At 39.7% G+C, this 25,240-nt stretch overlaps 1 protein-coding gene across 2 annotated transcripts in view; it reads left to right on the top strand.

Moving 5' to 3' along the window:
* Window positions 1-24,664, top strand: part of LOC149224960 (uvrB/uvrC motif-containing protein) — a 250,537-nt gene extending 225,873 nt beyond the window's left edge. Inside the window, exons 9-10 of one of the 2 annotated variants that reach the window (XM_089386359.1) lie at window positions 23,790-23,830; window positions 24,059-24,664. In XM_089386359.1, the coding sequence (XP_089242485.1) occupies window positions 23,790-23,830; window positions 24,059-24,220 (203 nt within the window). In that variant the 3' untranslated portion in view covers window positions 24,221-24,664. The remainder of the gene's footprint in view (window positions 1-23,789; window positions 23,831-24,058) is intronic. The other variant, XM_089386360.1, reaches the window with a different exon arrangement.
* Window positions 24,665-25,240: the final 576 nt, after the last annotated feature.

Here is a 25,240-nt window from a genome sequence, read left to right as displayed (position 1 = left end):
AAGCCAAATCGAACTGCCCTTCTTGAGGCACTATGCAACCCCTGTGTAGCCTCCTGGAAAATAATTTTGGCCTCCTCTGTTGAGTCCTCCAGAACTGGAAACTTCAGAAAATCTCTGTGTTGCCCCTTTGCCACCTGCTACTCGATCACTAGCTCGATCTCACTGCTGAATCACCCACTACTGGAAAATCAAACTACCTAGATCAATGAGTATTTGCAACTAGTGTGTTCTCTATCTACCCATCGACTTCTTATAATCCTCTGTTGGAGCACCAACGACCAAGATTAGAACTTAATCAAGGGCCCAGATTAATTCCCTGTCGATCTGTGTGAATTTCTAGAGAATTCTAACCTCATCTCAATTAATATTGATTAATTAACTGTATTCCCTAAGTGTAGACTTAGGAAATATTTAAAAATCAGTTAATAATCTAATTGAGGCCATGTCTAGGTGGAATTTCCAAAAACGATTTCTCGGTTTTGGGGATCTCATGTGTTTTAGCCTCTCCACAGAGTTTCAAGACTAGAACACCTCCAATGCTACAAAACCTAGCATTCCCTCTTAGCGAGGAAGGTGTTCTAGAGCTGTACCACTGTTGCTACAACATCATGTTTCTATATCACCCCTCTGTCGCACTGCTAATCCCTAGCCACTGCCCACCAACCATTGCGCAACTATGATGTTGCATTTGTGTTGCTGCTGACATTGCCAACTCTGCATCTGCACTTCAACTCCCTCTCATCTATTACTGCTGTAACTGCAACAACTGCAATTGAGGAGTATCCAAAATAATTTGTCCCTGCTATTGAAACAGGTTCTCCACCATACCAATCTGTTCTCTGAAATACAAGAACTTAGCTCTCCCTAGAGCTTTCGTGAGTATATCTGCAACCTGCTCTTCTATGGGAATATACTGTAGCTGGCCACTCCACGTTGCACACAATCTCTCATGAAATGACACCAAATATCTATGTGTTTCAACTTGTCATGAAACAGTGGATTCTCAGAGAGCTTAATGCAACTTGGATTATCACAGTAGACACTAGTCGCCTCCATCCTCTACCTGAAAAAGCTTACTAGCAACTTCCGAAGCCATATAACTTCACACGTAGTTGTGCTTGCTGCCATATACTCTGCCATTGCAGAACTTAGTGCTACTGACTTCTGCTTCTTGCTACACCAAGAAACCATCCCTGATCCAATGCTGAAGCAATACCCAAAAGTACTTTTCCTGTCCACTAAACTGTGTGCCCAATCTACATCTGTGAATCCACATAGTCTGATGTCATCCCCTCGGGTATATCTCAACCCATACTCGACTGTGTTGCACACATACCTCAAAATATGCCTCACTGTTGCTCAATGTACCCTCTTCAGTTCTACCATAAATTGATTGAGGGTATTGACTGCAAAGCAGATATCTAGCCTAGTGTTGACCAAATACATGAGAGAGCCGATAAGTTGTCTATACAAGGTGCGGTCTAATGCTTCTATCTTCTTCCAGTTGGTGATCATGAGCATAGACATGGGTATACAATCTTGCATTCTGAGCCTCTTCAGAATATCTGCGGCGTATCTTCCCTGCCCAAGAAAGATCTCACTGTTCTTCTGCCACACTTCCAATCTTAGAAAATAGTGCATCAACCCCAAATCCTTCATATCAAACTCTGCTCCCAGGCTCCTCTTGTAGTCCTCTATGAGCCTTAATGATCTTGTCAAGAAGAGATCATCCACATACAATACTAAGATGAGTGGCTCGCCATCTACTATCAAATAGTAAAGGTTGGGATCTGTGTCACTCTTGATGAATCACATCTGCTGCAAGTAAGTGTCAATCCAACCATACCATGCCCTAGGAGCCTGCTTGAGCCCGTATAGAGCTTTCTTTAGTCTGCACACATGAGTGTGCCTCTCATGAGTCTTAAAGTCCTCTGACTGTTCTATGTACACCTCTTCCTCTATCACCTCATTCAAGAATGTCGTCGATGCGCATCTGGTGAATTTGCCATTCCATTTGAGTTTGTAGGGATATAACTGACTGAATAGAAGTGTATCTGGTAACTAGGGCAAAGGTCTCCTTGTAATCTATCCCTTCTTTTTGTGCATACCCCTTTGCCACGGACGTAGCCTTGTACTTCTCCATGCTACCATCTGCAACATACTTGATCTTGTAGATCCATCGAGAACCTACAATTGACCTGTCCTCAGGCCTCGGCACCATCTCCTAAACATCATTTGTCATGGTAGGGTCGTATTCTTCTACCATTGCATCTACCCACATCTGATGTTGTATGGCTTCCTAAAAGCTAGAAGGTTCTGTAACCTGAGCTACCAATGCTTGATATATGTTAGGTTGTCTGCACTTTTTCTTGTTCGTCCTAGGAGCTCCAATAAACTCTTTGTGTCTCTCAATGTCTGACGAACCTCTCTGCTGGCTCGACCATTAGCAGTGGGAGGTTCAATTAGCTCCTCCTCATCCTGCCTCTGTTGCTCTGTCTCCTGAGATCTCACTAGATTCCTTGCTCCTGAGGAAATGCTAGTATTGGTTACTATACTGGATCCCTATGACTGTCCCACTGGTTGCCCTTGTTGCTGGACCGATGGAGCTTCCGCTGGTTGATTCTGATCACCTGCAGGCATCTCACGAGATCTTTTGAAAGTTCGATCTTCCATGAACTTTACATCCCATCTCACTACAATCTTCCTATTGCTACGAATGTAGGTCCTGTATGCCTTGGAGGTCTCGCTATACCCAACGAGAAAACCCTTCTCTGCAATCTAATCTAATTTGGTGCGCTTCTCATTTGGCATGTGGCAATAAGCAATGTTGCCAAAGATCCTGAAGTGACTAACTTCCGGCTTCTTCCCTGTGAAGACCCTTCTGGCATTTTCTTCCCCAATGCTCTATGAGGAGTCATTTTCTAAATATACATTGTCGTGTTACATGCCTCTGCCCATGAAAACCTGGGCAAATCCTGGTCATATTACATTGCTTTTGCAGCCCCAACTATCGTTTTGTTTGGCAATTTCTTCCCCAATGCTCTATGAGGAGTCATTTTCTAAATATACATTGTCATGTTACATGCCTCTGCCCATGAAAACCCGGGTAAATCCTGGTCATATTACATTGCTTTTGTAGCCCCAACTATCGTTTTGTTTTTCCGCTCTGCTACTCCATTTTACTGTGGATTATATGGAGTTGTCCATTCTCTTCTGATGCCTTCCTTCGCACAAAAATCTGTGAAGTTTTTATCAATATACTCTCCACCATTATCTGAGCGAAGCACCTTGATCTTCTTTCCTGTCGCATTCTCCACGAGAACCATAAATTCCCTAAAATGATCGAAGACCTCATCATTGGTCTTCAAGAAGTAGATCTAGGTTTTCCTGGAATGGTCAAGTATTCGGCACCACTGAGAGCTTTAGTGGACATCGAGCCACAAATATCTAAGTGTGTAAGTCCTAACACGCCATTCCCTCTGTTGTCACTTGTTGGGAATGTTGTCTTAGCATGCTTCCCAAGTACGCATCCTTTGCTCACATCATCGTGTTCCGTGCCAAGTTTTGGAACCCTTGTTACTATTTCCCTGAGTATCTTGAGTGCTCCATGGTGTAGATGTCCCATTCTCCTATGCCATAACTCATTCAGTTCCTTCTCACTGCTACTGTCACTTCCTATTAGTGCCATTGGAGATTCGAGTTGCAACCTGTACAATCTGTTGCTTCAAACTCCAATTTATCCTACCCTCTTCTAGGTTGAGTGTTTGACAAACACTTTCTTCCCTACGAAGTGGATATCATACCCCTTATCCTATATCTGGGATACTGAAATCAGGTTCATACCCAATCTTGGCACATGCAATACATCTGTAGCGTTGGTGCTTGCTCTTGACTCCCTCTGAAAATCGATGGTACCTCTCCCTACCGGAGTACACTTTGTTCTGTTTCCCATCTTAATCTGGAAGTCCATCTGCTCCTTGTAGGTAGAGAAATATTCTCTAACCCCTCTCATGTGAGCTAACGTTCCATGGTCTGTATACCAGACACCTTGTGAAGTTGATCTTGACAAGCAAGCAAATTCGTTCTCCAACCTAGAAGACAAATCTGAAGCCTCCTAATTTTGTCCATGGTCATAGAAAGACAATTTCGTGTGTTATTCCTCTTTCTCCCGACCCTGATTCTCTTGCCGCAAAACCCTCTGCGTCCAACCAAGGAATCTACTCAGCAAAAAATCTAAGCTACTGCTGGAATCACTATTATGAGCAAATCGACTTTTATGCCAACCTACAACTAAAAATCGAACCCTTGCCCAACAATTCGATCTATCTGTCTAGGTACTATGTAGTCTCTGAAATTTTCGGCCTGTTGCTCCCTCTGAACAATGAAATCCCCTTCTTTGCTTCTGAGCTTCCTAGCTGATAACTTATGCTCTGATACCACGTAAAAAAATTTCTATTGCAACAACTGGAAATTCTTCTTCTAACTGTAAATTTAATTGTGCAGTTTATTTGCTATGACAAACAATGAATAAAATCACAATTGCAATTTTCACCATAGAAATACTACGGAAAAATAGAAAGCTGGAAACTGAGAAATACTAGCGCACAAAATTTTGACACCCTTATTTTTGGACAATCGTCCCTAGAAAAAACCTTAACTTGGGAAAACCAGTGCAGCAAATGAGGGTTTTATTATTGTGCAGCGGAAATTCTGAGTACAATAAAATGATGCCAAACTGGGTTATCTATTTGAGAGAAATACTAGCCAAAATATCTGAGGGATCTTTACCCTCCTCTCCAAGCAATCTCGGCTCAGTCTAGGTTCAAAAACTAACCCCCGGAATGATCTGCGTCAACCTCTGCGCAGTCCCTTGTACCCTTAGCCCGGAACTCCCTCTGAATCGAACATCCTGCCTACCTCTGCTGCTGGAAGTCTCTAGCCAAGCCCTCTGGAAAATTTCCTAGCTTTTGATACCTAAAACAACCTACTCCACAACCAAATTGAACTGGCCCTCTTGAGGCACTGCATAGCCCCTGCGTAGCCTCCTGGAAAATAATTTCGGCCTCCTCTATTGACTTCTCCAGAACTAGAAACACCTCCGGAATTGGAAACTCTTTCGGAAAATCTCTATGTTGCCCCTCTACCACCTGCTACTCGATCACTGGCTCAATCTCACTGCTGAATCAACTGCTACTAGAAAATCGAACAGCGTAGATCATTGAGTATCTGCAATTGGTGTGTTCTCCATCTACCCATCAACTACTTCTTATAATCCTTTGTTGGAGCACCAACAACCAAGATTAGAACTTAATCAAGGGCCCAAACTAATTTTGTGTCAATCCGTGTGAGTTTCTGGAGAATTCTCACCTTGTCTCAATTAATGCTGATTAGTTAACCATATTCCCTAAATTTAGACTGAGGAAATATTTAAAAATTGGCTAATAATTAATTGAGCCATCTTTAGGTGGAATTTCCAGAAACGATTTCTGGGTTTTAGAGATCTCATGTGTTTTAGTCTCTCCACAAAGTTTCGAGATTAGAACACCTCTGATGCTACAAAAACTAACATAGAATTCTCACAATACCCAACAAACGTACATTTTCTTCTTGTGGATTCCAGCTTGTGTCTTTTGTCCTTTGGTACATGGAAATATATGGGGCAGCCAAAGATACGGAGATGGCCAACATCGGTCTTGATACTTGTGAACACTTCTTTAGGGGTCTTTGTTGTCCAATGCTTGATGAGGCACCCTGTTTGAGCATATACAACAACATTTGTTGCTTCTCCCCAAAGAATCTTCGACAACTTTTGATCATAGAGCATGGCATGAGCGACTTCTATTATAGACCTGTTCTTTCTTTTAGCTACTCCATTTGGTTTAGGAGTATAAGGCACAATTGGCTCTTTCTTGATACCTTCCTTTTTGCAATAATCAATGAACTCATTCGAAATGTATTCTCTACCATTGTTAGACGTGAATATCTTGATTTTCAACCAAAGCTTTGAACTCCCTGAACATTTCGAAGGCTTCATCCTTGTGCTTCAAGTAATATATCCATGTCTTTCTTGAGAAGTCATCAACGAAAGTGATGTAATAGAGATGGCCACCAATAGAATGTACAGGCATCGAACCTCATGTCAGAATGAATGAGATGGAGGATGTCATTTGTCTTGTTCTCGCTAGAGGGGAATGGTCCCCTTGTCTTCTTTCCACTGACACAACTTGGACATACTCCATCATGTTGGGCTTGAACATCGGGAATACCAGAGACCAATTTCTTCAATTTTGGAAGAGTGTCATAATGTAGATGGGCCAATCTTCAGTGCCATAACTCACTTAAATGATTCGTATCATGGTCCAATGGTAGAAGAGGTCTTCTAGTAACCTTGTAAAGTCCTTCAAATCTCAATCCCAATGTGAATGCATCTCTCATGGTTGATCCAACTGGCCAAGTAAGAACCTTTCCCCTGATGAAGGCAACTCTCACCCCTTTGTATTCCAAAGTAGATATTGGTACCAAATTCTTCTTCAATCTTGACACATACAACACATCATGGAGCAAAACAAATTCCCCGAAGAATTTAAATGAAATTTGACGGATCCAAAGCCTTTAACGGGATGAGTGGAGTTGTCTCCAAGAATAATTTTCAAATTTGACTCCCTCTCTACCAAATTGGAGAGAACTTCTTTATACCCAGAGTAATGATGAGTGACCTCACTATCAACCAACCAACTATCCCACGAATCTAGAGAAGAGGAACTAGTAATGGCCAAAATAAGAATATATTCAGATTGATTTGCAACATTATTTTCATACCTAGAGTATCTGGACTTCTTTTGAGGACGACGATCTTCTTCACAGTCACTTGGAGCATCTCTTCTTTTTCATTCATCTCTTCCATTGTGATCATTCCTTCGGTCATTTCTTTTTCTTCGATCATCAAACCTATTGTTCTTGCTTCTAGTGTTGTGGCATGGACCATTGTTCTTCTCAGGGCAATCTCTAGCATACTGACCCTTCTTGTGGCAATTGTATCATTCAATGTGATATGATGTTCTATCATTCCTTCTCTTTGTATTTCGAGGAGGAGGCTTTCTTGAATTTAATGGACCTCCTTTCCCTTTCTTCTTCTTGTTTTGAGTGACAAATGCAACGGGTTCTCCCTCTTCATGCTTTTGAATCCTTCCTCTAGATATCATCCTTGATTCTTCTTGAGTGAACTTTCCAACAATCTCATCAAATGATAGGAAGGTATTGTTGTTGCTTATAGTAGTAATGGAGGTTTCCCAAATGGGAGGGATACCTTTGAGAGTTACAATCACCAATTCCCTGTCAGGCACAGTTTCCCCAACTCTTTCCAATTGATCTCTAAGTTGAGATATCCTCATAATGTAGGATTTCATAGACTCCCCTTCGTTCATCTTCATGTCTTTGAGTTGATCTTTCAAGGAGATGATTTCATTCAAATTGTTGACTTCATACATGCCAACTATCTTATCATACATGTCTTTAGACTTCCTCAAATTTCCAACATATGCAAGTAAACTATCTTGTAAACCATTAACTATAATTTGTTTTTCTTTTAACTCACCTTTCTTGTGCTTGATCTTGGCAGCAGCAGAAGCATTTTCCGGAGGCTTAGATATTTTATGTTGAATGTATTCCAAAACATCATTGTTATTAGTGATGATCTTCAACCTGATCTTCCATGCAACAAAGTTAGATGAGTCACCCAACTTCTCATGTTCCTTCAAGAAAGAGGAAGACATCTTGACTTGACTAGATAGGCTTCTTCAACTTTCCAAAGATGATTGCTTCAATGCTTGTCTCCTTTTGGGCTTGTCCTTCACCTTAGCTCTGATACCATGTTAATTTTCACACTGCTCTATGTTGTTTCAATTACTTTTAGCCCAATTCAATACTTCAATTAACAATCTTTTTATTAACATTTAATCTTTCCCATCAACGACAGTGGGTGAAGATAGAAATGACAAAGGAGACGATCAACGCATCAACAAGAGACACCAAATTTGGTTAAAGACTAGGGAAAACCCCACAAGGGGGAAACCCTTTGAAAATTCTTCTTCTAGTAGATTGTCATAAAATGTTTAGAAAAGAGTACAATGAGCCCAATACAAAATTATACAGCAAAATTAACCCAACAACATTTAGAAATATGTTCCCAGCATCAATATATATCAGAGACAATTTTTCCTATCTGCGGTCGTCATATCAATGTTGCACGAAGCGGGAGCGAAGAGGAAGCGCGGAAGCGGAAGCGGGAGCGCGGAAGCGTCATTTTCCAAAAATCTAGGAAGCGAAGCGTCCGCGGAAGCGTCTGCTATATATATATATTTTTTTTTATATTTTTTTGCATTTATACTCAAAACAAACATCCCAAATACCAAATTAATTGTAGAAGACATGAAAACATGCATATTTTTGCATAAATCAAGATAGATATGGCATCCATGATTCCATTGTAGTTACTAGTATGTACAACAATCATCTATATTCTAGCTATTACAAACATACATCAAATTTTTAAGCATATTATAAAACATAAAACATTTAAGCATATTATAAAACATAAAACTTCTATGGAATATGTTGGAATATTCTAGTTGTATACATATATCAAAATTAAGATTTATCTTCAAATTTGTTATGATTTTTTAATTAATTTACACGAAATATTATATCAACATATGTTATATTAAATACTTGGTATTGATAAGTTATAATATTTACCCATTATAATAAAAGCTATTTGCAAATTAAAATTTTTATAGTAAAATAAAAAAGCAATTACCATAAGTAAAAATATTATTTAATTCATATATTAATTTTTTTATAATTAATCATAATAATTTAAAATAAAATTATGCCTTTAATTATTTTTATGATTTTTTTTTATAGTTTTAAATTTATTTTTTTTAACATAAATATTAATTAAAATATTTATGGTGAAATATTTGAATTTTCTATACACATTTACCAACCATAAGCTACTTATTATATTTCTATATAATATCGTGTTGCAACATTGAATGATTGCAGGAGACAGACAATACTTACGGATTTTGTCACTTTTTCACAGTGACAAGCAGATGGTATTTGATTATTATGCGATTTACATATATCGACTTCAGTAATCAAGCCAACCTCTCTATAGCTATTGTCCATTCTGGAAAGTTTATTTATAAAATATAATCTGCGTGAAGCTGTGTGCCCATTTATATCAAGTATAGATCTGTACCGAAAAGAAACGAATTTTTTGCAACGGTATGTGTATGTCTAATGTCCACATGATGTAAAAGCGAACACACAATTATATGTGATGCCAATCCATAAAAACCTTCCTAAAAAACCAGGAATCGCTCCAAAAACTCGGAACCGCGCTTCGTCAAAAATGGAATCGCGCTTCGGCTGGAGGTTCCGGAACGCTTCCGTACGGGACGCGATTCCGGCCTAGGATCCGGGGGGGGCGCTTCCTGCAACTATGCGTCATATGTCAAAATTTAGCCCTAGAGCCCAACCGCACAGTAGGAAGAGTTGTGCATACAGTTGAGACCTTCCAACCGCACCCTTGAGTCTGCTAGCCTGCGGTTATAGCCGAAAACTGCCTTTGACAAGTCTGCGTCCGGAAACCATAACCCTAAAACATGTGCGAGCTTCGGACCCTGTAATTTCGAACCTGTGAGGACCTCTTTCATTGACCAAGCCTCAAACCTGTGTAAACCAATCAATGAAGAAGAGAAGAAGATGATGCTTGGTGATGTTCAAATGAACTTGAGGTCACTTGTATTTATAGGCTTCCAAGGGTGACCAATTTCCTATTAGGGTTGATTTGTCCAAATGTGCATATGTGGGCTTTTTTTCATAAGTACACTTTCCCTTGTCTAAATTGAGCGCTTCAATAGTCAAAATTGGTCCTCTCGAAAAGAGGAATCAAGTCCCATGGTTGGAATTTTTCATTGAGCTACCCAATTAACAATTATAGCTACCCTAGTGCCATGGCATGTGGCTTGGAGCCTTTCCCTAATGCCCCACTCCGTTCCATCATTATATCACATGACACCAAGCCATATGATGGATGTACCATGGACCTATCACTCCCTTAGAGGTTGAAACCACTTAATAGGGTCCTTGATTAACTGCCTTCTTGAACTTGGAGACACTTGGACACTCTAAAGCCCATTATGGAAGGGCATGCCACTATGTAATGCCCACTTGGTTCCATGACTTGTAAGCTCATTTGCTCAATTACACTAATGATTTGTTGTACATAAAAGTGAGGAGACGCACTGGATCTTATGCATGATTACAGGTGGGTCTTCATTTTGGGGTTTGGTCTCCCTATACGAGGTCCAAGCTCTCCAGACGGTCATATTGGCATTTATAAGGTGTGCGTTGAGAGCCGTGGGCCTCCACTATAGCAAAGAGCAAATAGCCATGCCACGAGATCCCTTAGCTCCATCCATTGCTCGCTCGTGTCCCACTTATTTGATGATGATGATGCACTTGGACCACCTTGCCCAGCCGGCTATACCCTTGCACCACACACTTGGCAATTGATCTAGGGCCCAGATGGGGTTGTGTCTCACCATGGGAGACAAAGGGAGGGGTTATATCATTGTTCCAGCCCTTGTAGATGGGATACATGCTTGTTCGATTCAGTTGGAGATGCATGAGGATGCCTTTGTGCCCCCACAGCCACATGGGAGCATCATGAGTCATTTGCTTGGAGATCAAGGGGCCATCCCCTTCATCACTTTTTTTGGAGCCCTTCCATCCATTTTGGCACATGTTGGACTTCAATAGGCCAACAACCCTCCTATTTATTGTATTATCATTTCAGCACTCTTGAGAGGCTTATTTTTCATATTACAGAGCTATTTGGTGGGCTTGTCACTGAAAGGTTGTTAGTTTGCACATTATTTTTATTATAGGGGCATCACTAGGCCTAATTAGGCCTTTCTAATCCCTTAGAGGATCATATATATTGATGAGAGGTTCATTTCATTCCTCATCATCACTTGGACTTGGATATCTCTTCTTGAGAATTTCACACTTCTTTCTTCGTTGTCTATTAGAGATCTCTTGATGTGTTTCGATAGTTTTGGAGCTGAAATTTTCGTTCTCTTGGTGCCATCTTCTTGATCTTGGATTTGGATATATCTCTTGTTATCTAGTAAGTAAATTTTGCTAAGGAAATTTTGATTATGAAAGAATGTCTAATGTGTGGAAATTATGCAACTAGCTCTTGTTCTTTCATGACCTAATTGTTGAATATCATTGTAAAAGAATGTTAGAATGCAAATTTGTGAATGTTACTCATTGATGACAAGTAGATGAATGTTCCTAGTGGAGTAAAATTTGTTTTCTTTTTGTTAAAGTCCATCATTGATAACAAGTAGATGAATGTTCCTAGTGGAGTAGAATTTGTTTTCTGTTCATTAAAGTCCATAAATCTTGGGTGGGTAAATTCTAGATTGTGTTTGGTAGGGCACCATTTTCAAGCCTCCTTGAAGACGATTTCAACCAAATTTCGAATCACATAGAATCCATAGCCCAAGGACAAGGCACTAGTTCGAGCCAATTTGGTGATACAACCTTTTTCCTTCTTTTTTTCTCCCTTTTTCTAAAATTCGGCCTTAAACCTAGATGACCTACTAGGGCTTTGTACAAATTGCAATAGAGAAGAGCTCTCACAAGACCGCTTGGACAACCTTCTGTGCTGATGTTTCCTCTATCTCTCCTCCAAATTTGAGCCAATTTTGACAGTCAAATTTTGAGAAAACTCAAACCTAGCTGCCACCCTAAAAATCATTTTGAAAGTCTTGCTAAAGGGTCTTCTTGAGGGTCTTTACACTCCAAAACTCAAAGGAAGTTCATCTTTCATTGACCTTTTCTTCTCATCCTTGCTTGACTTCGTCATATTGTTGATGATCATCCTGAAACCTAGCTCTTGATTGGATCCCCTAGGTCTCTCTTGTGGTCTCAAACATTTGCATGTTTGTTATCTCACAAACCCTAAGAGAGGTCCTTTCCCTTTTCTAGGAATCCTTGATCTAGGTGCATTCCTTGTGTTGAATACCCTTTCACCTAGGTCTAGACCTCCTACCATTAAGCCTTTCTTCAAGTGCCCTTCCTTTGCTTCTAAGACAAGCAACCTATTATTTGAGTCTCTCCTTTGAATGGGCTTTGGAAATCACATTATATCTAATTATTGACCTCATCTTTCTAGTGATTTCCTTCGTACCGGGACTCCTCCCATCGGTGAAAGTCCGTAAAGAGCAGGGGACATCGACTAAGGTGACAATGGTCCTTGTCCTTTCGTTACCATTTGGTCTAGTAGTTGCCCTTTAGGAACCCTTCCTAGGACCTCTGCTAGATTAAGCGGTAATAGTGCAAAACCACCCAAAGTTAACAAATTGTCCATCCAACTCATCAATCAACAAGTCAAATTTTACTATGGATCTGTGTAGTAGTAATCAAGGGTTGGAATTCTCTTTGAAAGGATCAAGCCATGGATCAAGTCAACTAGCCGTTTTTTCCACTTAGAGGGGTCTCACACTCTCATTTTTTTCTATATAAGGAAGTTCTTGTTCCTCATTTGTATCATGAAAAAATTTGTAATTGAGCTCAGAGTCAAGCTCAGTTGGTCTGTAATATTTTTCTGGAATAATAAAGAAGTCTTTGGGGTCAATTCATGGTGGTGTTCCTCTTCTGTGTTCTATGGTAAATTCCTTCTGAAGATTTTTCTTAATGCTCTAATGGGGTTGAATTTTAATAATTGTTATTTCATTAACCGATTGTGGATTAACTATTTTCACAAGTATCTTGCATTAGTTATTGGCTAGGGAAACGCGAAGCGAAACGAAACGGGAAGCGAAACGAAAAGCGACCTCCCTAAATTTTGGAAACGGGGAAACGCGAATATATATAATATATATATATAGAGACAAGTCACAGCTTAGAAACCCTAAAACAGCTTCTAGAACAGCTTAGAAACCTAAAAAATTTTCTAGAACAGCTTAGAAACCCTAGAAACAGCTTCTAGAACAGCTTAGAAACCCTAAAAAAATTTAAAAACTAATTATTTAAAAAACAAGTCATTTTTTGGAAACGGGCCCGTATGGCCTGGAAACGCGTTTCCGGCCGTACGGGCAAGTTTCCATTTCGGGAAACGTGCCTGTACGGCCGGAAACGCGTTTCCAGGCCGTACGGTACGTAAACGCGTTTCCGTTTCGTTTCCGGCCGAAACGACCCCTAGGGCACGTTTCCTGCAACTTAGATCTGGTATCTCTAGATCTTTTGGTTTATTTTGTTATGTAAACGTTGTGATCTAACAATTTAATTTTAAGTGTGTAGAGATCTTCAATGATTCAAATCTTGGACGTTAGGGGAAGTTTTGGTTGGACCAACCAACTCCCAAGACATACAGCTTGAAGAGCCCACTTTATTTGATTTCAAAGCTTATCTAACGAATATATTTGGTAGGGCTTCTTGGCTCTTGCGCATCTAAAAATTTCATCTCACTTATTTATCTCTATTTATTTGTGCTTTCATTGGATAGATATGCTAATAAGAGACATTATTTGCTAATCAAGGAACCCTCATTCCTTGATCTAGCCTTGTAAAGTTATCTTGTGTATATTTTTTCTCTAACCCTTGTATATATTTGTCCATCTTGTATATACTAATTGGGGTTTTTCTTTTGTTCTCTTGCAGATTCGAAGAGAGGGACAATGGTTTTATTTTCTATTTTGTTTGCAGGTGTATTAGATCAACGAATCAAAGAGAAACATGTTTTTTGGAGGCTATACCCTCACCTAGCCTAGTGGATAGGGTTTCAGTGCAAAGTTCATATTTTTGGAGGTCATCTAGCATCCTAGCCCTCTCTCTTCAGGGTCGCAGCCTTTCAAGCCATCTTGAGGCCTTCTAAAGGGAAGATTTCAAATTTTTGTGGCTTTGATCTCACCGATTTTTTTTTTTAAGGCCAGCCGTAAGGGTTTGAGACCCTTCCTCACACCAAATTCAATTTTATTTGCAAAGGTTTCCAAATTTTGTAAATAATTTTTGAATTGTTTCTCAAAATTTTTCCTTGCAAATCTGACTTGGGTTCCAAATTTTGCAGACCAGGTATACATATTTTGGGCTCAAGTTTTTGTGTGTTTATTTGGGCTAGTTGTTGACTTCTTAGCTCATTTTTGGCCTAGCTGCAAGGCCCATAGGGCCTCATTTTGCTTCAGATATGTTGTGACTAACCCTTGGTTGTTTGCAGAGAAAGTCGTTCATACTTTTGAAGGGTTCATCCATCGATTTCTTGGCTAGGAGCTAGCTCTTTGGGGCTGATTTTTGGAGACTAATTTTGGAGACTAGCCGTAGGCCTTAGAGGCCTTTTTTCTCCTAGCCGAGGCCTTGAAGAAGGCCACATACCCTATCCAATCTGAAACACTTTCATTTAGAGGGTTATCGAAATTTTTCAAGAGGTTAAAGGCTTCAAAAATTTGCAAAGTCATCATAAAAATTTTATTAAAATTTTTTTATCCTTTCCTTTGCAAGGTCGTGAGCTTTAAGGGTCATATTCATCAAGGCCATTGGTTTCTAGAGGCTTGGGAGCAAGTCATTTGTCATTGAAGATCATCATCTATTGACTTGTAGCCTCCTCTTTGATATATTGAAGCTTGAGGAGCAATTGGTTGTATTAAGGTGCTAATCATCTTTGTAATCTCCTCAAGGTTTTGTTAGAGCCCTTCTTGCTGTCTAAAGGGTTGCTTTTTCATTGTAACATTAATAATAAAATTGATCTTCTTGCTTGAAGGGAGCTTGGGATTTAATCCCTTGGTATCCCCCTCCTTATTTAAAAGGGAGGACCTCTTAGCTTAGCTTCTCTTTGCTTTAGCTCTAGATCTGATTACTAACCTCTTTTCCTTGCTTTCTTCTAGCTAGTTGGATTTCATTGTCATTTTCTTGTCTCTAATCTCATTTGCATGGTAGATTAGTAGTAGTTTTTCTAATCATTGTTAGCAATCTCATTTGCCATCTTTCTATTGTGCTTTTGTCATATAAATCTCACTTGTTTTAATTGTCATAATATAGCATAAGTGAAGAATATCTTAATAAGCACTATTAACTAAAGGCATTTGAGCTATTGTTTCTAACATCTAATCTAATTGCATCACTTCTATTGTTTCATTGAGTAATATTCTATTTGCTTCATTAAATCATTGTTGTAAGCTAATCATCTTGTCTTGATTATAAGTGAATTGGCTTTTCCCTTACTAAAGCATCTTGATTTAATCGGATCTCATTGAAACATTTCAATCTGCATCTTAGATCTAAATTTGCATTCCTAAAATTTACCTCCAAGCATAAGCTTGGTTGATAGAAAGATAGGACAACCTTCTTCATATCCAATTTGAGAAGCTTGACCCTTAAAGAATGGTTAAAACGAGTGACCTTGTAGTTATTTTGTGGTCGAATCCCTTGTAGGAATGAAAGCACTTGTGTTCCTAGAAGTCTTGGGTAGGTATCGTTAATGAGGCCTTAGCCTCCTTCCCCAGCTCATCTCCCAACAACCTTGTTCTAAGACTTGCTTCGTATTAGTTTTTGTAGCATCAGACAAGTGTTTTAATCTTGACTTTGGTCAGAGAGGCTAAGAAACACAAGATCTCCAAAACCCAGAAAAAGTTTCAAGAGAAAACACCTAGAGACAACTCAATTAAGTTAATTGACCAATAATTAAATATTTCATAAGTCTAACTTAGTAAAAGTGATTAATTAAGAACAATTAATTGAGAAAAGTGAGAATGCTCTAGAAACTCGCATTAAGTTTGAGATGATCTTAGTCGTTGATGGAGATCTAATCATGTTCGTTGGTTCACTAGCAGGAGATTATAAGAGTAGGACGCTGGGATGGAGATAGACACACCAATAGTGCGAGTTCCTTGGCAGATCAATCAACCCAATTGTAGAGATCGAGCAAGGGAGAGAAGTTCAAGCCAGAAGGAAGGCAAGGGTGAGATTGAGGGAGCAACAACAGAGTATTCCAGCGAAGGTTCTCAGGAGCAGAGCAACAAAAATGGGAGGCCGAAATATTTATGCAGGAAGGCCGAATAGCCAGTGCGAGTAGCCAGAAACCCAGTACGAGTTTCCAGAAGAGAGTTTGTAATATTGTCGGAGGTTAGATCAAGCTCCAGAAGACCAAGCAAATTTCTTCCAGTCACAGGGGGAGGTAGGACGACTCACTTGCAGCCAAGCTAGCAAACCGTACAATTTTCCCAGGCCAGGCAGTGCGAATTCCTGGAGGCCGAGTTTCTTAGTGGGGTTTGAGCAGGTCAAAGGGAGGTCGAGATAATTTGCAGAAGGGAGGAAAATTTTCTCCAAATAATTTTAGCAGAGATTTTGCTGGAGGATTGCCAGTTTGGCATCCAAATTGTACTCGAAATTTTCGTTGTTGCAAATTAATAATAAAACCCTCATTTGCTGCACTAGTTTTCCCACATTGGGTTTTTCTGGGGACATATGTCCAAAAATAACTATGTCATTTTTATTGTGTGTGCGCATATATTTTCTCAGTTTCCAGTTTATTTTTCGCAACGTTTTTATTGTGAAGAAATTGCAGTGTGATTTATTCGTTATTTTGCCAAAACAAAATAAATTGCATAATTAATCAATTAGAAGAATAAATTCTAGTTGTTGCATTTCAAGAAATTTTCACATGGTATCAGAGCAATTTTGAACAGATCAGGAGCTTAGTAGCGAAGAGAGTGAAATTTCGTTGTTCAGAGGGAGTCTGAACAAATTTCTTCCAGGTTTGCACAAAGGTCCAACCAGGCAATGCAAATTGTTGGGCAGAAGGGTTCGATTTCCAATTGCAGGTGCAGGAAAATTTCGACTAGTCTAGGAGTAGTTCCAGCATGCAGTGGTATTGGTGGGAAGCATATTCAGAGCAAATAAGAGATTTTGTTGAGCAGATGTGGGTGCAAGTGATTTTGCAACAATTTTTGGAGTAGCAGATCAGTGCTCGGTGGAAGAGAAATAGCACACAAAACTATACTCAGGATGTCTTCAGTAAATTATTCAGAAGTCTCTAGTATGGCCACAGACAAATTTGATATTAAGGAAGCTATAAATTTATATTCTAGATTGGAGGACGAGTTTGCTCAGATAGCTTGCTTATCGAGCTCAGCTTCACAAGGAGTATGGTTTATAGACAGTGGAGCATCAACTCACATGATAGGAGTTAGAGTGTACTTCTCCAACTACAATGAGGAGAAGATGGACTTCCAATGGGAAACAAGACTAAATGTACTTCAATCGAGAGAGCTACCATTGACATTCAGAGGGATTCAGAGGCAAGCTCCAGTGTTACAGATGTATTGCATGTGCGAGGACTTGGTATGAACCTGATTTCAATATCTCAGTTATAGGATAAGGGATATGACATCCACTTTGTAGGGAAGGTGGTGTCCATCAAACACCAAAACTGGAAGAAGGTGAAACAGATTGGGCTACAAAGCAAAAGATTGTATAAGTTGCAGTTTGACTCTCCAATGGCACTAGTGAGAAATTGCAATAACAGTGGGAGAGACCTGAATGAGTTATGGCTTAGGAGGATGGGACATTTACATCATGGAGCACGTAGAATGCTCATGGAGACAGTAACAGGTGTTTCAGAATTAGGCACGAAACATGATGATGTGTGCAAAGGGCGCGTGCTTGGGAAATATGCTAAGGCAGCGTTCCCAAGGAGTGAAAACAAATCAGATGGTGTGTTACTACCTATACACTTAGACATTTGTGGCCCTATGTCCACCAAATCTCTCGGAGGGTACGAATATTTTGTTACCTTCATTGATAATCATTCCAGGAAAACCTGGACCTATTTCTCGAAGACCAAGGATGAGGTCTTCGGCCGCTTCAAGGAGTTTAAAACTCTAGTGGAGAATGCAACAGGGAAGAACATCAAGGTGCTTCGCTCAGATAATAGAGGCGAGTGCGCAGATAGTGACTTCATGAGTTTTTGTGCGAAGGAAGGCATCAAGAGGGAGTGGACTACTCCATACAATCCACAACCGAATGCGGTAGCGGAGTAGAAGAACAGATCTATAGTCGGGGCTACAAAGGCAATGTTATATGACCAGGATTTGCCCAAGATCTTGTGGGCAGAGGCATGTAACACAACAATGTATATTCAGAATAGGGTTCCTCACAAGGCATTGGGGAAGAACATTAGAAGAAGTCTTCTTAGGGAAGAAGCCAAGAGTCAGTCACTTCAGGATCTTTGGCATCATAGCTTATTGCCATGTACCAAATTGGATTAGACTGCAGAGAGGGTATTTCGTTGGGTATAGCGAAACCTCTAAGGCATACAAGAGCTATGTTTGTAGCAGTAGGAAGATTATTGTAAGACTGGACATGAAGTTTTAGAGGACAGAGCCTTCAAGAAGTCTTGTGAGTTGCCAGCAAGTGATCATAATGGGCCAGTAGAAGCTCCATTAGTCCAAAAGAAGGGGCAACCACAAGGGAAGTCGTAGGGACAATCACAGGGATCTAGTACTATTACTAATACTAGCACATCCTCAGGTGCAAGAGATCCAGTGAGTTCGCAGCAGACGGAGCAGTAGAGGCAGGATGAGGAGCTAGTTAATCCTCCCACCACTAGTGGTCAAACCAACAGAGAAGTTTGTCAAACAGTGAGGGATGTTGAGGAGTTCATAGGAGCTCCTAGGACAAACAAGAGAGAGTGTAGACAGCTAAACAAGTACCAAACATTGGTGGAACAAGTTGTAGAACCTTCCAGCTATTAGGAGGCCGCACAACATCAGGTGTGGATAGATGCCATGTTGGAAGAGTATAGCTCCATCGTGACAAACGATGTTTGGGAGGTGGTGACGAGGCCTAAGGATAGGTTAGTTGTGGGCTCTCGATGGATCTATAAGATCAAGTACACTGCAGATGGCAGTGGAGAAGTATAAGGCTGGGTTCGTGGCAAAGGGGTATGCACAAAAGGAAGGGATAGACTGAGGAGACCTTCACCCTAGTTGTCAGATATACTTCTATCCTATCGGTTATATCTCTAGCAGCGTAGATGGATGGTAGATTCACCAAATGGGCATCAAGACAACTTTCTTGAACGGGGTGATAGAGGAGGAGGAATATAAAGAACAACCAGAGGGGTTCGAGACACATGAGAGGGGCACACATGTGTGCAGATTGAAGAAAGCTCTGTATGGGCTTAAACAGGCTCCCAGGATATGGTATGGTCAGATTGACAGCTACTTGTAGCAAATGGGATTCATCAAGAGTGACACAGATCCTAACCTTTACTATTTGATGGTAGAGGATGAGCCACTCATCCTAGTGTTGTGTGTAAATGACCTCTTCTTGACAAGTTCATCAGGGCTCATAGAGGACTGCAAGAGGAACTTGGCAGCAAAATTTGACATGAAGGATTTGGGGTTGATGCATTATTTTCTAGGCTTGGAAGTATGGCAGAAGGACGGGGAGATCTTCCTTGGTCAAGGGAGATATGCTACAGAGATTCTGAAAAGATTCAGGATGCAGGACTGTAGACCTATGTCTACGCCTTTGATTACAAAGTGGAGAACGATCGATGCATCAGAGGATGAGAATGTTGACCCCACCTTGTATAGACAACTTATTGGTTCCCTCATGTATTTAGTCAACATTAAGCCGAATATTTGCTTCGCGATCAACACTCTCAGTCAATTTATGGTGGGACAAAAGAGAGTCCATTGGACAACAACGAAGCACATTCTACAGTGTTTGTGCGACACAGTCAAGGATGGATTGAGGTATACTCGAGGTGATGGTGCCAGACTATGTGGGTTCACAGATGCAGATTGGGCAAACAGTGCAATGTACAGATAGAGCACATCAGGTTGTTGCTTCAGCATTGGATCAGGGGTGGTTTCTTGGTGCAACAGGAAGCAAAAGTTAGTAGCACTGAGCTTTGCAGAAGCATAGTATATGGCAGCAAGCACAGCGAACCTGCGAAGCTATCTGACTTTGGAAGTTATTGCTAACCCTGTTCGATCAAAGAATGGAAGCGACTGATATCTTCTGTGATAATCAAAGTTGCATCAAGCTCTCTGAAAATCCAGTGTTTCATGACAGGTCGAAACACATAGATATCATATATCAATTCATTAGGATTGTGTTAGTCGTGGAGCAGTCCAGCTACAACATGTTCCCACAGAAGAGCAGGTTGTAGATATACTCACGAAAGCTCTAGGGAGAGCTAAGTTCGTCTATTTCAGAGAACAAATGGGTATAGTGGAGAAATCTTTTCAGTAGTTGGAGGATTTTGTTCTCAATTGTAGTAGTTGCAGCAATAGCAGCATGAGATGAGTTGCAGCGTAGAGCAGAGTTGGAAGCAGTATAGTAGTAGAGTGCAATGTCAGCAGCAACGCTATTACAGGATGGTTCAACTATAGACTGGCAAATGAATCAGAGTATGTGCAGTAGTTGGTGTGCAGTGGTAGGTTGTCACATATGTTAGACATTAGCAGCATGTGGGAGAATGTGATGAGACAGTAGAATACCTTCCTTGCTAAGAGGGAGTGTTAGTTTTTGTAGCATCAAACAACTGTTTTAGTCTCGATTTTGGTTAGAGAGGCTAAGAAACACAAGATCTCCAGAATCTAGAAAAAGTTTCAGGAGGAAACACATAGAGACCACTCAATTAAGTTAATTGATCAATAATTAAATATTCCCTAAGTTTATCTTGGGAAAAGTGATTAATTAACAACAATTAATTGAGAAAAGTAAGAATGCTCGAAAAATTCACACAGGTTGAGTCTAAGATGATCTTAGCTGTTGATGGAGATCTAATCATGGTTGTTGGTTCACCAACGAGAGATTATAAGAGCATGACGCTGGGACGGAGATAGACACACCAATAGTGCGAGTTCCTTGGCAGGTCAAGCTACCCAGTTGCAGAGATCGAGCAAGGGAGAGAAGTTCAAGCTAGGAGGAAGGTAGGAGTGAGATTGAGGGAGCAGCAACAGAGTATTCCAGTGAAGATTCTCAGCAGCAGAAATGGGAGGCCAAAATATTTTTGCAGGAAGGTCGAATAGCTAGTGAGAGTAGCCAAAAACCTAGTATGAGTTGCCAGATGAGAGTTTGCAATATTGTCGGAGGTCAGATCGATCTCCAAAACGCCAAGCGAATTTCTTCCAGTAGTAGAGGGAGGCGGGACAACTCACTTGGAGCCAAGCTAGCAGGCCGTATATTTTTCCCAGGCCAAGCAGTGCAAATTCCTCTAGGTCGAGTTTCTCAATGGGGTTTGAGCAAGTCAGAGGGAGGCCGAGATAATTTGCTGAAGGGAGGAAATTTTTCTCCAAATTATTTTAGCAGATATTTTGTTGGAGGATTGCCAATTTTGCATTCATATTGTACTCTGAATTTTTGTTGTTGCATATTAATAATAAAACCCTCATCTACTGCACCGATTTTCCCTCATTGGGTTTTTCCAGGGACATTTGCCCATAAATAACGGTGTCATTTTTATTGTGTCCGCATATATTTTCTTAGTTTCCAGCAATGTTACCAGACTCGGAATCGGCAATAAATCGGCGAGGCAAAAGAGCGAAGAGTTTTAATCGGATCGGGGAAAAATCGGGAAAAAATCAGTGAATTCAATAAATAAAGATATATACATATTGAATTTAATAATAAAACAACCAAAAAAAATACATTGTTCATTGATATTCAACAAAGCCGTGTCTAGACTCCAAACAATGCATAATATCAATAGATGTCCCAAATATCATGAATGAATAAGTATCTCATATATGATATATGTTATGAGTCCAAACATGATCCAAAGTAATAAGTCCTAATTCCTTACCAGTGACTACATAAAACCAGAAGCATTTGCTTCTAAAAGTTTATAAAATACTGCATACGGATCAGTGAAAACGCAGTAACTGAATCTCTTGATCGCTGCTGAAATGATACGATAATGGTTTGCTACTGAAATCTCTGACATAGCACACGTTGAAGCTACACTGGAGCACACTACACACTATGCCTCTATTACACTACGACTCTATTACCTTCTTGATGTATGAGTTGCGGGCCTGAGAAGTGAGAAGTAAGTTACAGACCAACGTTTAATTTTTAACATAACTAAACCACACAACGAAAAATGTGGGATCCCTAAAATTTAAAACCCATGCTCGCCGAGTTAACGGTTGAAAATCGCCTCAGTCACCTAAATCACAATTAATCAGTGAGTCGCAAGTCAAACTCAGGTTGACCACAAGTCAAACTCAGTCAACGCAAGTTTGACTCGCCCAGAGTTGAATCGGATCGTTTGAGGGAAGAGCAGAGTTTGACTCGTGATTAATCGCGAGTGATCGGAGATTCATGTGTCACTGGTTTCCAGTTTATTTTCCGCAACGCTTTTATTTTGAAGAAATTGTAGTGTGATTTATTCATTATTTTGTTGTAACAAAATAAACTACATAATTAATCAGTTAGAAGAATAAATTCAAGTTGCTGCATTTCAAAGAATTTTCACACATCAATAATTGAGGGGAAGGCCTTCACCTTAGAATAGTCATATAATTAAAATTCCAAGATCTTGCTTCAAACATAGGTAGATCTTGCATTCATTCATCTTGCATTTTCAATTGATTATTGTAAATTGGATTGTGAGCTCATTTCATACTTGCAAATCTTACATTGTTGTACTTGTCATTTTCAAGTCTATTATCTCTTGAATTTCATTTTTACTTTAAGTACAAGTCTTATTTATATTGCAGGCTTATCTCTTATTTTTTCCCCTGGGGAAAAATCGCATTAAAAAGCAGGCTTATCTCTTATTGTTCATATTTCCAATTGTTTTAATCTCTTAATCTCTTGTACTATCCAATTGTTTTAATCTCTTGTCTAGAGAAGTAATTGCCTTGCTCTTAGTCTCTTAGAACTTCTTGTTCCAACAAGTTTACCTTTTCCATTTATCTTTAGGGACTACCCCCATAGCTTGTCTGGGAGAGAGCTTAAATGAAGTGAGTAGGTAATAGATGACAGCTCCTGCTCCAACCGTTGTGCCTTAGGTGTACACTTTGGGAGACAACACTGCCCAAACTGGAGCGGGGAATCGATGGGTGGGAACCCATCATTATTGTGCCAAATCCTACAATCAATGGATGGGGCCAATCCTCAAGGATAAAGACAACCAGTTGCCCATTGTGGGAATGATTTCCCCAGTCGCCGGGTTTATGATTGCTGTTTGGATTGTGTGGGCTACTTGGCCTAGGATTACATTTTTAACACTTATTCGTTAGTTGTACTCCACTATTAATCCGATAAGAAAATTTTGTGCTATGAGATAACGTAATTTTGTCTTCTAGGCTCTAGAGGATTTTAGCTTGTGGTGGTTGTCTGTAATACTGTATGGCCCCATTCTTTAATCTAGTGCCCGGTATATACATACCATGTTTTTCTTAATTGTCAAAGGAAGCATCTTATTTATTAAAAAAAATGTTTTGAATCATTGTTCCTCGAGTATTTTATTTTTCTCAAAGGTCATAAACCTGTACGCAGAAAAATCCAAAATTCTTGTGTGTGAGAAATGTAAGTGTGAAACTTATCTCCACGTGACAATTTTCAGGTCTTCTTTTGCAATGTTGCATTTATTTAGTAGATTATTTTTTCTTGTGTAATGTCAAGTGTGTTCCATAGAATATATGTTAGTTTTTGTGCTTGAGTATCTCAATTGTGCGAGATCATATTTGTTCCAGTTGCTGAGGAGAACCTGTTAAAACTTGACGAACCAGATTTGGTAAGTTCTGTTAAAATGCAGCACAAGTTTCTATCTATATTCTTGTTCCTTCTTAAGCATGTAACAAAAGTCTTCCAAATTGAAGTGTAAAGGCATTTTCTTATATCATCAATGAAGTTTAGGTGGGTAGATATGAGAGTTTGAGGGATATTGGCACTACTTCAGGCAAATTTGTATCTTTGCTATGTAGCTAGACTGCAGGAGACTGATGATTTTTTACTTGTGCAGGACCGATTTGATCATCCTTACATATTTCTCTTGTTTTATGGAATGGATGCTGCTGGAGACTACATCCCCATAAAACAGTTGCGTGAGAAGTATAACAGGCTACGACATGAAGTGCCTGGGGAGTATGATGGTAATGATGTCGATAGTAACAAAGGTACCTAATAGTTGGGCAGATTAAATGCAAAAGGAGCAGGTTTTAGTTAGGTTTGCAAAATGATTGCAGACCTCTCAAGTTATATGCTTACTAGCTTGCTTACACATTAATTTCCTCTGCGTGATGGAACCTACTACCTACCAGGATACCTGTATATTCAACTATATTGAGCCCGGCGAGCCTGTTTCTATCCGTCCAGTTGCTTGTAAATATTTATGGGAAGCAGTGCCCAGAGCTCTATTGATATTTTTAAAATGTTAAAATTATTCTTGAGATATGTTACGTTTTACCACCCAACAATATTCATGATATGTTCATGAATGTATGCTCATTCCGAAATATCAGACAGGAAACTTGACTGTCTTTTGAATTGGTTTTTATGTCAACGAGGGACAGAAAGAAAATATAAAACACTTCTTCTGAATGAATATGCTAGAAATTATTTAATTTTATTTGCATAGTCACCAGCAACTGTAGCTCAATAACTTTTTGGTGTGTCCTTGAGAAAATTACAGCTTAATATATATATGATAGGATAATCTTCAATATTCTTGCGTTATTCAAAGATATAATATTGCAAATATACTATAAATTTAATAGAAGCTAGCTTTTAGAAACTGTTAAAATAGTTTATGGACAATTATACTGGCATGACAGCTAAGGTTTCATTGGATTTATGTGTTCATTTGCGGCGCCAATGGCCATGCATTTAAAGATGTAGCTATAGGGCTTCTTGGGATAAAAAGGTCCTAGGTGAACCGATGTATATCCAAATATACTTGATTTGCCAGTACTGAAACATTTTGCTTTAAAAGGAGGCTGTCACTTGCGGATGTGCAAGGCGTGGGGGCCAGGGTAAGTTAGCAAGAAGGGCCTATGGCTTTGGGTTAAGGTCTGAATATTTCTTCAATAATGGTAAGCCTAACTTTTGAATCAAAATCTGGATATTTCTTCAATAATGGTGGCTTAGCTTTTGAGCATGTACTGTTGATTCCTTACTCTATTATAGGGTGAAACTCCTAAACCCA

Source organism: Pinus tabuliformis, chromosome Q (assembly GCF_031772625.1).
Source record: "Pinus tabuliformis cultivar Carrire ecotype Pingquan chromosome Q, CPIR1, whole genome shotgun sequence".
In the NCBI taxonomy this organism is placed as follows: domain Eukaryota; kingdom Viridiplantae; phylum Streptophyta; class Pinopsida; order Pinales; family Pinaceae; genus Pinus; species Pinus tabuliformis.
This window is presented reverse-complemented; position numbering and strand designations above follow the sequence as displayed.